The sequence below is a fragment of the Archocentrus centrarchus genome, chromosome 20, assembly GCF_007364275.1.
Source record: "Archocentrus centrarchus isolate MPI-CPG fArcCen1 chromosome 20, fArcCen1, whole genome shotgun sequence".
NCBI classification, from domain to species: domain Eukaryota; kingdom Metazoa; phylum Chordata; class Actinopteri; order Cichliformes; family Cichlidae; genus Archocentrus; species Archocentrus centrarchus.
Window position 1 is genome coordinate 9,462,377 of NC_044365.1, and position 16,928 is coordinate 9,479,304.

Below are 16,928 nucleotides of genomic sequence, written 5' to 3' on the forward strand. Positions count from 1 at the left end.
GGCAGCTGCACGGTACTGTGGCCACACTTTTCATCTTTTCAAGATGAAAAGTGAGGGCCACCAGACCCAACGACAAAGAAGAGCTGACACCAAGCATCAAGGAAATCTGGGCTTCCATAACTCCCAGGCAATGCCACAGGCTGATTGACTCAATGCAGTACCGTGCAGCTGCCTTAGCAACAGAGGTATAGAATGTGGTCTGTTAAGACTCAATGTGCCCAACTTCCTTTGGAATGCTGTTGAAGTTCTCCCAGAGAACTTAAGATCTCATGGACAGTGGCCTTGCCAGACTCAGTTCATGAGGACCCTCATGATATATATGGGCATGCCATCTTGAAAAGATGAAAAGTGAGTGGGGTTTAGGTCTGGTGACTTGGCTGACCGGTCAAGCACTGTGATGGCATGCGCATCAAACTAGGCTTTGGTGCTTCTGGCAGCATGGGCAGGGGCCAGGTCCTGCTGAAATCTGCATCTTCATACAGATCCTCAGCAGAAGGAATCATGAAGTCCACTAAAACAGCCTGGTAGACTGTTGCGGTGACCTTGGATTTAAGAAAGGAGAGTTTACCAACACCTGCACCAGACATTGCACCCCAAATCATGACTGACTGTGGATATTTCACACTGGACCTCAAGCAGTTTGGGCTCTGTTCCTCACGCGTTTTCCTCCAAACCCCTGGACCTTGATTCCCGAATTAAAGGCACACTTTCATAGGAAAAGAGGACCTTGGATCACTGGCCAACAGGCCAGCCCTTCTTCTCCTTGGCCCAGTTGAGACGCTTCCTACATTGGCTCAGGTTCAGAAGTGGCTTGACCCGAAGGACCTGACAGTTGTAGCCGGATGTGTCTGAATGTGGTGGCTTTTGAAGCTGTGACTCCTGCCTCATTCCACTCTTTCTGGATCTCTGCCAGATTCTTGAATCTTCTCTTTTTGATAATCCGCTGAAGCCCACGGTCATCTCTTCTGCTGGTGCATCTTCTCCTGCCACATTTTGTCCTTCCACTAGACTTAACACTGATATGCTTGGACACAGCACTCTGTGAACAGCCAGCCTCCTTAGCTATTAAGTTTTTTGGCTTACCCATCCTATGGAGGGTATCAATGATGGTCTTCTGGCCAGTTGTTAGGTCTGCAGTCTTCCCCATATTGAACCGAACTGAAGCAATTTAATGACAACTGGGGAAACCTGTGCAGGTGCTTTGAGTTTAGTAGTTGATTAGTGTGTCACACTCAGTTTAAAACATTCATGCCCTGCAAAATTTGGGCTGATTTCTCCACAGTATTCTAATTTTTGGAAATTCTGTTTTCATGGGCTTTATGAGCTGGAAGCCCAAATTATGTAAAAATAAACAAATAAATACTTGAAATCGTTTAAATTGTGGGCCACTTTTCCATGATATTCAAATTTTTGGAATGGGTCTGTGTATGTATATATATATATACATATATATATGTGTGTGTATATATATATATATATATATATATATATATATATATATATATATATATATATATATATAGAGAGAGAGAGAGAGAGAGAGAGAGAGAGAGAGAGAGTAGAGAGTAAGTACTTGTACCAACATCTGCATGTATTGATTTGCCCATCAAATGAAATAAATTCAGTCTTATTCAAGTAGTTTTTGACAATATTTGTCATGAAACATTCTCTCAGGACATGTCAAAATAAGAACCTAAATAAAACATGACAACAGTACCGGTTCAGTGACTAACTTCAGAAAAAAAGAACATTTTTATGTTTCACATCTGGACTCAACTGTTTCAAATTATTTAAAGAATTTAAATCTGAACTCATTTAATGACTGAACATTTTTAGGCAATCACTTATTTCTTTTGTGATCAGTGAGAGAAGTGAGTTCTTGGTTGTCCTGCAAGAATTTTAAACCTGGGCTTGTATGTTGTCAGAGCTCAATTATCAGGTCATCCTTTGCTCTGTCTCTTCTGGCTGTATCCCTTGCTATGTGTCACTGTGTTTTGCCTTTTCCTGGGTATCCTCTCTCAAACTCTCATCTCATCTTTGTTACCAGGGTCATTATAGTTTTGTATTTTGTAGTTTAGTTTTAGTTCATTTTTACTTTTTTTTTTCTAATTCAGTTAGTTTTAGATCGTTTTCAGAGTGGTTTTAATAATTTTTAATAGTTTTTATTTTTGGTTTAAAGGTTTTAGTAATAGTTTTAGTTTTTCATACTTTGTCAGGTGCAAGATTCAAGGGGCAAGAGTGACTATTGTGCAATAAAAATTCAACAAAAGCTGCCATTTAAAGAAATATATTCAACAACCAACTGTTCACAATACAGCAGCACTACCTGCTTAATGTGTGTAATATTAAGGACACACACGAACAATAACAGGGTGAAACATAAAGAAAAACATGAACTCCAAAAGTCAATAAACTCTACAACAAACTTCAGCATCAGTGCAGGAGATTAACAACACCTATATCTGGGGTATAACATCAGAAAACAGAGAATGTTGGACAAAAACAAACTGAACTATCTGAAGCAATCAAAGCTCAAATCCAGATGCATCCTGATGTTATCCACCACCTGATGCTGCTTCTGTTTTGGAGCTGCTCAGAGAGCTAGCTTGGTTAGATGCTCACTAAATAGACTTGCAGGGTCTTTGCAGCCTCTGTATACAACCAACTGCAGTGTCCAACCTCGTGTCTGGATTATGTGTTATTTAATTACCTTGTGGTCGCATGCTGGTGTTATATATGCAATGCTGGCTGGGACTTTATTTTGGTCCTCACTCTTTGTCCTCGGTTTTTGGCTGCAAACATATTTTTCTCTGTTTTTTTCACTTTCTTCTTTCCCTCACGCCGATTCCAATAGTTTCAGCAGTCCCCCTCCAGGAATTTGCTGACATTTGTGAGTCCTTATATTGATGCTTGGATTATTATTCCTGATTGTTATTCTCTGACTGATAAATTCAAACACTGGGCAAAAAGTTCACAAGGACTGAACAGGTTGATTGTGGCTGTGTGGACCCGACAAGTAGTCACATTTCTCTGGAGGTGCATGTCAGGTGACGTCGTATGATCAGAGCGATTTCGGTAGCCGTTGTGCACTTCTCAGGTGGACTTTGATGTTAGTGGTTTTCTGCCTGAGAACTGTTCTGCACATGTTTTCATCATCCACAACAAGACACTCACTTCTATCTGTCTCGCCATCATACTCAAAGAAACCCCTTTATGGGATTCTGCTGCTTTCTCGGCAGACCCCTGCCATTACTTTTTGGACCAGCGTGGTGAGCATGCACACGCACACAGTTGCTCAATCGTGCTCCCAGCTTAAATTGCTATAGAGAAAAAAGTTTTACTTTGTTTTGTAAACTCACAATACAGTTTTAGTTATCATGTTTTTGCTTTTAATTATAGTTTTTATTTATTTTGGTTTACGAAAAGGTTTTTTCAATTTCATTTTTTGTTATTTTGTTTTCGTTAACTATAATAACACTGTTTGTTACAAAGTTTACCAGCTGGCTGGAACCAGCTTGGTGGTATGCAATTGGTCTGTGGGTTTCCCTGGATGCTTCACCACTACCGTAAGAGCTGTAAATGCTGCACCGGTAAACCAGAAAGCACTCAACAAGATTTTAAGTGGTCATTTCTTTTTTGGTATGAGGTTTGGGTCCGCATGAGACATCATTTTGGTCCTGATCTGGACCGAGGTCTGCCTATTAGTGACCTCTGGCCTATGGTTTGGTTAGTCAGCTGACAGGTACAGGCAGGCCAAGTGGTATGCTGCTCTGGCAGTAGCTGAAGTAAAGACAGGTGTACGGTAGGAGGAGTTTGGTGAGGCCATGTAACAAAACTTTTTGAAGCAATTCTGGCAAGCTGTTTGGTGACTCAGAAGGGGGAAGTGAATAGTTTTTCAAGTCAGTTCAATTCAGTTTTATTTATACAGCAGCAAATGATTTGGGGCTGAATGACAGTCACCTCAAGGTGCTTTGTATTGCAAGGTAAAGAACCTATAATAATACAGAGAAAACCCCAATGATCAGACGATACCCTATGAGCAAGCACTTGGTGAGAGTGGGAAGGAAAAACTCCATTGTAGCAGGAAGAATCCTCTGACAGAACCAGTGTCAGGGAGGAGCAGCCATCTGCTGCAACTGGTTGGGCTGAGGAGAGGGAGACAGCACAAAAGACATGCTGAGATGAATAATAATGAATGATTAAACACAGAGTGGTGTATAAACACATAGAGAGTGAAAAGAGGTGAGCAAAGAAGAAAAACTCAGTGCATCATGGGAAGCCCCCCCAGCAGCCTAGGTCTACTGCAGTAACTAAAGGCTGGTTTAGGGTCATCTGATCCAGCCCTGATAATAAGCTAGAGATGGTGTCTGTCTTCCAAATTCAAACTAGGAGCTAGTTCCACAGAAGAGGGGCTGGAAAGCTGAAGTTTCTGTCGCTGATTCTACTTTTAAATACAATAGGAACCACAAGCAATGATTCTCGGGAGAGGGTAAAAGAGGCATGAAGACAACTCCTCCACTAAGAGTAGCAACTTGTCTGAGCCAGAGTAGGTAGTCCACCTTTTTCTGGCTGAGGACCATGGCCTCATACTTGAACAAAGGGCAGCCCTGGCAGAGTCCAACATCCACAAGCACTGAGTCCATCTTACTGCCAGCAATGTGGACCAAGCTCTAGCTACAGTTGGACAGGGACTGAACGGCCCACAACAATGGGCTAGAAACCCAATACTCCCACAGCACTGCATGAAAACCACAATGTTACTCTTGGATACAAGGTTTGACTAAGGGATAGACCCTGCTTTCCAGCACTCTGGCATAGAATAGGAGTGTGATCCCCTATTGTTGGAGCGTGCCCGGTGGTCCCCGTTTTTAAAGATGTGGACCACCACCCCAGTCTGCCAATCCAGTGGCACAGCCCCAGATCTCCACATGATGTTGCAGAGGTGTGTCAACCAAGACAGCCAAAATCCAGAACCTTCAGGAACTCAGGGTGAATCTCATCCATTCCAGAAGGCTGTCCAAAACTCTTTTTCCATGGTCTCACCGAACTACTTCCACACCCAAGTTTTTGCTTTGGCCACCGCCTGAGCTACTTTCCACTTGGCATGCTGGTACCTGTCAGCTACTTCTGAAGTCCCACAGGCTCACCAAGTCTGATAGGACTAATTTTTTTTAGCTTGAGGGCTCCCTTCCCCTCCAGTGTCCACCATCTTGTTTGGGGATTACCACCATGACAGGCACCAACAACCTTACAGCTGCAGCTCTTAGCAGCAGCCTCAACAATGGAGGTGTGGAACATGGTCCATTCAGACTCATTGTTCTATGAGCTTTACCAACATGCCTTCCATGTTTGGCATGTTGCTATAGTAATGCATTTTTCCTACACTATCACTGAAGTTTCAGTTTGTCTTTACCACCTGAACCAAATACATATGTCTTCACCAACATGATTTCTCAATCCTTCTTGCTCTTTGCCTCATGTGTCCATTTTGGGATGTACTTTGAGATTCAGTGCAGGTTTGGGTTACCTGGTGATGTTGCTCTGCAGCTGATCACTCTGCTGCTGTTCGTCATGAGCTTGAAGCCTCATGGCCTCCTGTTCGTCCTTCGACTGCTGACTCAAGCCGTCCATCAACCACTGCTCCCTCAGGGCCTTCTTCTGTCAGTCAACCACACCAACACACAGGAGCCTCAGCTTTAGCCTTAAACATAATTCAGTATTCTTTTGATATTTTAAAAGTTTAAAATGTCTGGTGACACCTGCTCTGCTTTCTATTTTTCCTTCCAGCTTCACGGCCTCTGATTTTTTTGCATCTCTTCAGACCTTTTTGTTCCTTACTTCTCCATTAAGTGAAGAGGAGGGAAACGAAATGATGAAAAAATGTTGACAATTTTTGATCAGAATGTCCTTTATAAGACATTTTTTAATAAATTAATTTTTGCACAGTCTGCACAGTTTTATAATTAATATATTAGATCAGACTTTAAGAAACAATAACTGCAGCGGTGCCAATCTCTTGCTTTCCTATTCAGTTATTAGTCTATTCAGATACTCTGAGACATAATTAGATCAAAACTCCGATGTGGCAGAATAAAGACCCAAGAGCTTCTCAGTCCATCTGGATTGTGAGTGTAAAATCTTTAGTTTAGTTGTAAAAGGTAATATCACCCAATTAAAAATGAGATTTGATTTATTTTATTTTTTTGTACACTTTGGAAAATTTGAGATAGCAGTCATTGTAGGTACAGGTTGTTACTTATGTTCACATGAATGTCCAAGTTTCAATCATGACTGAAAATTAGCTTTTTTTTTTTTTTTCTGAAAACTCTGTGCTGCTATTGAGCTTAAATATGTAGATATGTACTGAACAAACAGCATTTAAACACTCATGTCTAACAAAAACTAACAAATTTAATAAATAAAAAAAATTATATTCTGTATTGTAAATATGAAGAGTTGTGTTTTTTTTTTAAAGATTCTTAAAACTCTGGCTGGTAGTGTGGTGTTCTTTTTTTTAGTGTTTGCTGATTAACACAAATGGAACTTCCAGTGACAAGTGAATACGCAGCTACCATCTTGAGTTGTATGACAATGTGATCAGTCTTAGTCTTATTCTCAGTCTTAGTCTTAAACATGGAAATTTTTCCAAAGTTACCTTTCTACTCATAATATACATCATTTAGCGAAACAGAGAGAAAATCATGGATTTCTTTAATCATACAAAAAAAAAGGAAAAAATAACAAAAAACACTATCAGATTCTCAGCATTTGCTCTATCTTAACATTAACATAAACAATTTTTCACTAATAAAGCAAATTTACTAGTACCTTTCTGTAGATGCTGTACAGTATGTGTTTGTAACAGCTGTGTTCACGCTGTGTGTTATGAACTAGGTGGCTGAAAATATCTGAAAGACCAGAAATAATTTCTGGTTGTGGTATCACTAATAATTATGAATACTGCTGCTCTCCAATGACAACTCTGTAGTATTGCTTACACTTAATTGCTTTTGGAATATGAGCTTTACCTCAATCATCAATATCAAAGTGTGAAAAAATTAATTGCTTTTTTGAGGGCCTAAACATATTCAAAAACTCATGAAAGTTTACACACATGTAAGGTCAGGTGTAAATTTAAATATTTTAATGGTTTCAAGCATGGCCCTTTCAAAATGGCTCTACAGCACCACTTTTAGTTCAATTCCCACTGCTGTTTCAGGTACATGTATGAAATTTGGTACACATATGTAACATGTCCGACATGTTACATATGTGTACCATATGTAACATGTCCGACATATTACATATGTGGAACGATATGTAACATGTCCAACATATTATGTGTACAAAAAAGACCACTGGGTCCAATGCCATAAACCCAACAGGAAGTCCGCCATTGGGTGATTTTCGCGATTTGCTGCGCTCATAATTTCTCTAACTACTCCTAGGTTTTGGATGTTATCAACTTGATATTTGATTAGTGTTAGCTACACATGAGGGGGGAATCGAAATCTAAAAACTGGTGAGTTTTTGCTGGGGGGCATGGCTGTGACAACATGGTGGATTTTACTCATTTGCCAGGAAATTTTGATTGACTTTCATTCATACCTACATACCTTATTTTTTGGACTATAAGTCGCACCAGCCAAAAAACACATAATAAAGAAGAAAAAACATATAAAAGTCGCACTGGACCATAAGTTGCATTTTTTTTGGGGGGGGGGTATTTGATAGAATCCGAGACCCAGAGCAGACATTCCATCTTGAAAGGCAATGTAGCCCCTTAACTGGCAAGGGCCCGGTGACGGGCCGTTTGTAGTCCCTTTTATATGGCAGGCTAGACCCTCCCATTTTTATTGACACGTCATTCGGCCAATCATGTAACTGGCTGCACCAAATCACCTGACAAAGCTACGTGACGCCCTCTGAGTATTATTGGCTCTGGGAAACCCATTTCTTAACATTATTGGCCGAATGAGGTGTCAGTCAAAATGGGCGGGTCTAGCCTGCCATATAAATGCACTTCATTCGGCCCGCGGACCAGACGCAGCCGATTAATAGGCTATGAAATGGGTTGTTCAGAGCCAATAATAACCAGAGGGTGTTATGTAGTTGTTTCAGGTGATTTTATTTGCTGCCAGTTAAGGGGTTAAAATAATAATGGATTAAAAAACAGGCCGAACACGGTTACACTTACGTTATGCTAACGTAACATTCAGCTACATAACACACAACGAACTGAGTACGTGTCTGGTATGTTAATGTAACATTAACAGTTATTCAGATAACCATAGCATAACGAACATGCTAACAAGTTCACAAACCATCAATCCACTGAATAAACCATCAATCCACTGAATTCTTCATCCTCTGTGTCACTTCTAAACAACTCCACACACTCCATACGTAGACAAAGCGCTGCTTCCTCTTCTGTGTTGCTTTTGTCAGACTCGTCGTTAGTTGCAGTTCCAATTATTCTGGCCTTTCTGAATCCCGACAGTATGTCACTGAAGCCCATGTTTTGTTGATCCATCCAATGGCTTCTAGCAAAAGTGGGTGGCGCATTCTCCCAGTTGCCGTGAAGTTGTGCTTTCCATCCATCATCCACTGCTCCCACAGGTTAAGCAAGACTGTCTTAAGGCTCTGGTTCACAGATATGTCAAGTGGCTGGAGTATTTTGGTTAATGTGTTAATAATTTCACATATAAGTCGCTTGGGAGTATAGGTCGCACCCCCGGCCAAACTATGAAAAAAAGTGCGACTTATAGTCCGGAAAATATGGTAATCCAATCTGGACCAAACTTCTTCAGTAGGATGAGAGTCTGCTCCTGAATACATACATATGACCATATTTATTAACAGTTGCAGCGCCACCAAGTGGGAAAGGGAAATATCATTGGCATTTTTCACGATTTCCAGGCCTTCTATTTTAATGAACTCCTCCTAGGGCATTTGACCCAGTGACACCAAAATCACTCTAGATTATCTAGACAAAGTAGTCCATCAAATGTTATCCAAGGTTTTATAGAATATCAACGATGTTGCTGTAACAACCCTCTGAATTTGGGATTTCAATCATATGTCACAAGACACCAAATTGTCACATCTCAAATATACATTGTCCAATCAGTCCCAAACTTCACAGGCTTCATGAGAGTATGAGTGAGTCTGAATGCACCTATCTACCAGCTTTGCATCACACTCACTCATGCGACCTAGTGGGGACAGGAAATCAGCAATATACTGATAATCATACCATTAGCATTAAATTTTCATTGATGGGTGCAGGCATTACATACAGCATCATGACATGTAATTAGTGGGCACTCGCCAATGCCGCCTAGTGGGCACGGGAGATGTTTGGCGGCCTAATGATGCAAGGTGCGATTAGCCTACTGGGCTGACATCATCCAGGTGAGCATGCAACACTCCTGACTGCGAGAACCTCCAAGTGTAGAGTGGCTTGACCACGCCACGGGTCAACACGCACCACAGGTCGAAGCGTGTCGGGTACGAGGGCACAATCATCACCACTTGCGGCTTTAATTTTTGTTTAGTTTTGTTTGTGTTTTTAGTTTCCCCACACATTGCCTACAACTGTGTTGATTCTTTTTTTTTTTTCTTTTTTGTATTTTTGCAAGCTAGAGCATTAAAGCTGACTTTTGAGGTATTTCCTTGTCTTCTGAGGCCTGCATTTTGGTTCACATTCAGCTTGCCACACAACCGTATTGTGACAATTTTTTTTCAGTTTGATGTAAAAATAAAGAAAAAGAAAAAGTGGATTGTATTTGCTTTTTTTTGTTTTTTTTTGTTTTTATAACCTATCAACAGTTTTTGATCTGCACATTTAAATATTTCAGTTATATTTTGTATTTAAAATAATAATAATAATATTAAAATATATTAAAATAATAATAAATAATATTTATGTCAAGTAAGTACACAGACTTAACTGTTCTTTCTTTGAAGCACCTGCATTCAAAAGGTTCAAGTTTAGCTGATATACAACTCATTCTCACACAGCAATCAGCGTGGACAGTAGCTGCAAGATTTAGTTTTTTGCTCACTTCATCCATCTGAATACTAGTTTGGTGTCACCAAAATTCTTATGTGAAAAATCTTTTTGACCTAACATATACCACTACACCACCAACAGCAATGAGTGCGTCAAAGATGCAAGAACAGCTCAGTGCTGTAATATTCTTTAAGACTGCCCTCTAATGATTATATAGCTAGTAAATGCTTTGTAACAAAACATCAATTCTAAATAATTCAAGAGTACCAAATTCTTCTTCATATGACAATAATAGATATCAAATAACAGAAAATTGTATAACTTATAAATATGGAAAAAGGAGATTTGCTTTTGACAGTAATCTATGTGATACATCTCTTGTGTTAGAGAGAAAAAGCTGTAGCTATAAAAAGAACATTACCCAGTTACATAATGCTACTGTAGAGGGACTTCAGTTAATATTTGTGAAATGAATCTCTAACCTTGTTTCGATGAAAATGCTGAGAAATAAAACAGTAAATGAAACCACTAAACATTCATTCCAGAGTTTCTTATGGGAGTCCTCACATTCACTGTTTAGTGTATGCTTTGTTCTTTATTCGATGGAATGAGATGTTACTACATTTCTTACACACTTTCTCCTCGATTTTTTGTGCTGTAAAAAAGAAAAATACCTTTATGTACTGGAGTTTTAACTTTTCTTCTTCAATCTGTCTCCTTTTCTTGGAAATTTCTTCCTGGATTCTTCTTTTGTCCTGTGAGGGCAATTCAAACAGTCATTTGTATCATTTACAGCATGGTAACTATTCCACCTGTTGTCTTCTGATCCTGACTCTTCAACCTTGAACTGACACATGGATACCAACAGCCATAAATAGAGTAGAGCAGCACAGGCTTTCGTGATGTGACCTACCTGTTGTTTGTGTGACCATGTGCGTGTGTGTCCACCTGTTCACTATAGCTGCCCCAGCATTCCCTGCACACTAACACTACATTAAGCACACTATGTAGCAAAGACCTTTCATCTAAAAGTTTGATTAGGTCCGCTGGACAGAATAAATCAGTATTTGTCCTGGAAAATATATGACATGCATACTGCTTAGTGGTTTTATTTATTAGCTAAGCATAACAACACACTCCCTGTCTTCACGGAGTTCACACTGGGTGGGGTTACTGTTGACTAATATTAGCTCCTGGATCCAGGATCAGTGTGGTATTAAGCTCCAGTGAAACAGGATCTCCCTGATGACGTCTGCTGGTATTTATGGCTCTGTCTCAGTCTGTATCTGACTGCCAGACTTTAAAGTGATGTCAGTTTGCTGATGGGTTTGGACAAGGACAGTTGGCGTCATTATAATTAAATGGGACAGTGTTACTTTTCCTTCCACTTTTGTTTTTTTTTCTGAAAACACCCCTTACAAATCTTTGCAAGTCCAACCTCCACATCACTCCAGTTTTTTACCATCATTCTTTGTTTGAAAGTATCATCATAAACATTTTTAATGTTTTAGCCTATTAACTGGAAACATGCAGTATTTTCTGAGTATCTGGAAATATCTAATAATGCTTATCCTGTTAGTTTAATGTGAAAGCTGATGAATGGTGAAAATGATTATTTGATCCCCTTCTGAATCTGTAAGTTTGAAATGAACCATGTCTGTTTTTTATGGTAGTTATAATCTAGAAAAAATTACATAAAAGTTAGAAAATGATTTGCATGTCATCGAGTGAAATAAGGATTTTATCCCCTACAACCCAATCAGAATTCTGGTAGCATGTCCATGTGTGCCGATGTAGCATCAGCCAATCAATTACAGATACTCCTGAGCTAATTATGTGTACAAAGCACACCTGTACACAGAGTCAATTTATTCCAACCTTTCCACCACTGCCAAAACCAAAGAGCTGTCAAAAGACATCAGGGACAAGACTTTAGACCTGCAGAAAGGCTTGGATGGGCTTCAGGATCATTAGCAAGAAGCTTGGTGAGAAGGTGACAACTTTTGGTGCAATTATTTTGAAATGGGAGAAATATAAAATGACCATGAGTTGCCCTCAATTTGGAGCTGATCTGTTATGAGTGTTTACCTATCTTATTCATTTCCTGATGCCTCATATAAGTTTCTTATGGTGTTGTTATTTCATGCCTTCATTTCTGAGCTTTATCCTGGAGATCCTTATACAGTAGGTTCATTCAGTTAATCTCCTTTTGTGTTCCCCTTCTGTTTCTTCAATCTTGTCTCCAATGTCTGTCTTTTGTCTTTCTGTGTCAAAATTTGCATGTTTGAGTCTTTATCTCAGTGTTAATTATTTCCTGTTTTATGTTGATGGTCTTTTGAGACTCAAGCTTTGTATTTAGTTCTACTTCCCTATTCCCATCTTCTGTGAGTACCCTCAGGTGTGTTCCCAACTGTTTCCACTCCGCTCATTATGTTGTGTATATTGTCTGTGTCACCCCTCATCCCGCATGATTATGTGTTTCTTGCCCTGTGTTTTTCATAGAGATTCCTGATGTTCAAAGTCCCTGCTCTGCAAGTTTTTTGTGCTTTCTGTTTTTTTTTTCCTTGTGAATTATAAGCATTGAAACTGAGTGTTGAGCTTATACTCTGTTCCTGCATCTGGGTCCACAAATCCAGATGTGACACTAAATCATGTTTGCATGGGGGATTAAATATTTATTTCACTCAATAAAATGCAAATCAATTTAAAACTTTTATGTAATGTGTTGTTTTTCTTTTTTTATGCATTTTTGGTTGACACTGGGTGTCTCTCTATTAAAATGTCAATGTCAAATTCATTTATATAGCACATTTAAACAACCTGAGTGGACCAAAGCGCTTCACAGGCAACCAAAAAAGAAAAAAAAAAAAAAAGAAAGAAAAAGAAAAAAGCCATACAACAGAAAAACAAGCAAAAATTCAGACAAAATATAATAACTTAATAATAAATACAAAATGTCAAGATTAGCTCGAATTTAAAAAAAAGAGAGAAGAAATGGGTCTTGAGCAAAGACTTAAATGTAGAAACAGTCCGAGCAGTTCTAATATGAAATGGTAAGGCATTCCAGAGGCATGGTGCAATAACTGAAAAAGCTCACCTCTATTTTTAAGTCTAGATCTAGGAAAATTTAGGATCATCTCACTGGCAGACCTCAATGCTCTGACAGGGAGCATGAACATGAATAAGATCACACAAATACAGAGGGGCCAGCCCATTTAAAATCTTAAAAACAATGAATAGAATCCTAAAATTGATCCTAAAATTGACAGGAAGCCAATGAAGTGAAGCTAAAACTGGAGTAATACAGGTATATGTGATATTTCAGTTTTTCTTTTTACATAAATTTGCAAAAATTTCTACATTTCTGTTTTTTTCTGTCAAGATGGGGTGCTGAGTGTACATTAATGAGAAATAAAATGAACTTGTTTGATTTTTAAAACAAAGAGTAAAAAATTTAAAAGGGTCTGAATACTTTCTGTAATCACTGTATGCTCACTCTTTCTTGTCCCTGTTAAAAATCTAGCAGCAGCATTTTGGACCAGTTGACGCTGACAAAGAGATGACTGTGGTAAACCTACATACAGAGAATTACAGTAATCCAGTCTTGACATCATAAGAGTATGTATGACTCTTTCAAAGTCATTATAAGAAAGATAGGGCTTCACTTTAGCCAACAGTCTCAATTGGCAAAAAAATAGTTTTCACCACAGAACTAATCTGCCTATCAAAGTTAAAGGAGTTGTCGATGATCACACCAAGATTTTTAACAGATTTATGGATGCATAAGCCTAAATGTCCAAGAGAGGCTGCAGAGTCCTTCAACTATTCAGTACAATTAAACATAACAATCTCTGTTTTGCTTTTATTAAGATGAAAAAATTCATGCTTAATTTCTTTAGGTCATTTAGGCAGTTTAACAAAATCTGCAATGAATCGCAAGCATTCAATTTCATAGGATAATAAATCTGAATATCATGAGCAAAACAATGAAAGGACAGGTTAGACTTCCTAAAAATTGATCACAGGGATAGAATATATAAAGGGAACAGTAATGGGCCCAAAATAGATCCTTGTGGCATACCACAGGAAAGAGAGGCTACAGAAGAAGAATATTTGCCCATATTCACAAAGAAACTTCTGTCACTCAGATAGGACTTCTATCCCTCTAATGCCCACACACTGTTCAAGACAAGACAGAAGAATTGAATGGCTGAGGGTGTCAAAAACTGCTGTTAAATCTAAAAGCACTAACATAGCAGGGTTTCATGAATCAGCTAGGGGAAGATCATTAAGAACTCTTGAAAGGACAGTTTCAGTACTATGGTGAGACTTAAAACTAGACTGAAATTTTTCATAAATGTCAAACTTAGCTAAAAAGGTTTGTAGATGGTTAAAAACCATTTTCTCCAAGACCTTTGATAAAAAAGAGAGCTTAGAGATTAAATGAAAATTAGTGAGGACAGATGGATCTAAACTCTTCTTTTTTAAGAGGGGTTGCACAATAGCATGTTTAAAAGAAGTTGGAACAATACCTGAACTGAGAGAAGTGTTGACCAGAGTTAAAATACTAGATCCAATACTGCTAAAACATCATTAAATAAATGAGCAGGTATACTGTAAAGAGAGCAATTTCAGGGACATATTTGCTTGACTATGTCTGATAAATAATGGAATGTAATTGGTTCAAACCGATCCAAAACAGTGGGACGTAAAGGGGATTCTAAGGGGTCGACAACAGCAGGTGTTGAATGCATGAGGCCAGATATTTTATTGGTGAAAAACCTAAGAAAGTTTTCACATAGCATATTAGATGATGGCACCTGATCTGAGGTCACAGGTTTGATGAGAGAATTAGAAACCCTAAAAAGAGCTTGAGGCCTATGGATATTAGCGGCAATGTGATTGGATAAAAACTCATACATTGTTACCAGATGACTGAGAAAGTACTGCTGAAGTGGTAAGGGAAACTGGCAAGAAGTTGTTTGTGTTCTCTCGATAGAGGAAGAAGGACAAGAACACTTGGTAGTAGAATGAGGAAATACAAGAAAAGGATTTAAAGGAAAGAGTGGGAAAAACAGTGAGATTAAAAAAGTAGGCAGGAATACTGAGAGGCTAGTTGTACAACAAAGAGAGAGGCATCAAAGGCAAAGGAAATGGCTTCCTTTGCCTTTGATGCCTCTTGGATGTAGGGCTGCAGGTATCGATTATTTTAGTAATCGAGTATTCTATCAGTTATTCCATCGATTACTCGAGCAATCAGATAAGAAATACTTTTTTCATATTAACAGTTCTTCTGCATATTTTAAATTCTGTACTGCAATTTTTCCCTGTGTGAAACAATCAGGGTTCATGCAGCAGCTAAAGTTCACTTTTCTTCACTTATTGATCAGGTGGTTGATGAAGGACCTCCACCTGTTTCTCAGTAAAGGTTTAATGGTGGTTACAGGGGCGAAAAAGCTTCTTTTGGAAGCTTCTTTCCATCTGAGCTCGTCGTCTCTGGCACCGGCTCCGCCTCTTTGCACTTGTGCAGACAGACTGCACTTAGAACAGCTGACTGGTGTTGCTGTATTATCAGTGTTTATGTTGAAAAACTGGGGGCTGCAAGAGCGCAATGTTGTAATGCTTTGTATTCACAAGTATTCTTCTAAACATGTTTCTACTGCTGGTCTATATTTAGTCACTGATCAGGGATTAAAGTATGATAGGGGAAGGGGTCCTTCTGGTACTGGACGATCGCTAGCGCTAATGGCGGCACTCGCTAATAAATCGCAGTTAAACTGGAAGCTGAAGTAGAGAAAAAAAATAACCGCTGAAATTCTCAGCACAGCGAGCACAACACACAAACATGGAAGAGAGAGCAGTGGAGGCGTGGAAAACCATGTCAGCTATGATCCACTTTAATTGTCAAAGGGAATCCGTTTTTTAGAATGTAAGGTTTTTTTTTTTTAAACACCTGGTACACACTCCAGTCCAGTAGGTGGCGGTTAATGCAGCTCTAAGCTGGTTTGTCTACCGCCATTAAACACACAAGAAGAAAAAGACGGCCGAGTTTAAACGAAGCATTGAAGCAGCAGATTTGTTTGAGGATTTTTTATAATTGAATTATTCGAGTTACTCGATGAATCATTGCAGCCCTAGTTGTATGTGAGGCTGGACACTAAGGACAGAAAAAAGGACTGAGGATAGAGATGGAAATATATGAGTGAAGAGGGTGTGCTGAGAAGGCACACCCTCTTAGGTAGAAGTAGTACTCTGAATGAATGAAGAAAATGAAAGAAATAGAAGAATGAATGGAGGGTAGTTAGTGAATCAAAAATTGCAGAGGATTAGTAAGGAAGAAGTGAGGGGAGCAATAAAGAGGATGAAGAATGAAAGGCAGTTGATCCAGATGACATACCTGGACCAGCAATCAGTGTATGGCTTCGTGCTTTGAAAGTGATGATGGTGAAATATAGAGAAGGACAAAAGAAATTGCAGTGTCTTTGTGGATCTAGAGAAAGCGTATGATAGGTTGCCAAGAGAGGAACTCGTACTGCATGATTAAGTCGGGAGTGGCAGAGAAGTAAGTGAGGGTGGTGCAGATCAGGTATGAGAACAGTGAGGCTGAGATGATCTGGACATGTGCAGAAGATGCAGCAAAAGGGTGTTTAAAAAAAAAAGGGTGTGAGATGGAGGACTACCACCAAAGTGGCTGGAAGAAGAAGTGATACCAGTAAATATAATATTTACATTGTCATTTTCAGACAAGGAAAAATACTGGGGACATATGTGTTTGATCATCATCTAGATCAGGGATCCTCAAATCCAGGCCTCGAGTTCCAGTGTCCTGTGGGTTTTAGGTGTGTGCCTGATCCAACACACCTGAATCAAATGGCTGAATTACCTCATCAGTATGCAGTCAAGTTCTTCAGAA

General features: G+C 39.1%; 1 protein-coding gene across 1 annotated transcript in view; it reads right to left on the reverse strand.

Moving 5' to 3' along the window:
* palmdb (palmdelphin b) overlaps positions 1-16,928 on the reverse strand; it is a 96,177-nt gene that overhangs the window by 52,597 nt on the left and 26,652 nt on the right. The window contains exons 3-4 of the mRNA XM_030756798.1: positions 10,690-10,770; positions 5,528-5,658 (exon numbers count right to left, since the gene is read on the reverse strand). Coding sequence (XP_030612658.1) covers positions 5,528-5,658; positions 10,690-10,770 — 212 coding nt within the window. The remainder of the gene's footprint in view (positions 1-5,527; positions 5,659-10,689; positions 10,771-16,928) is intronic.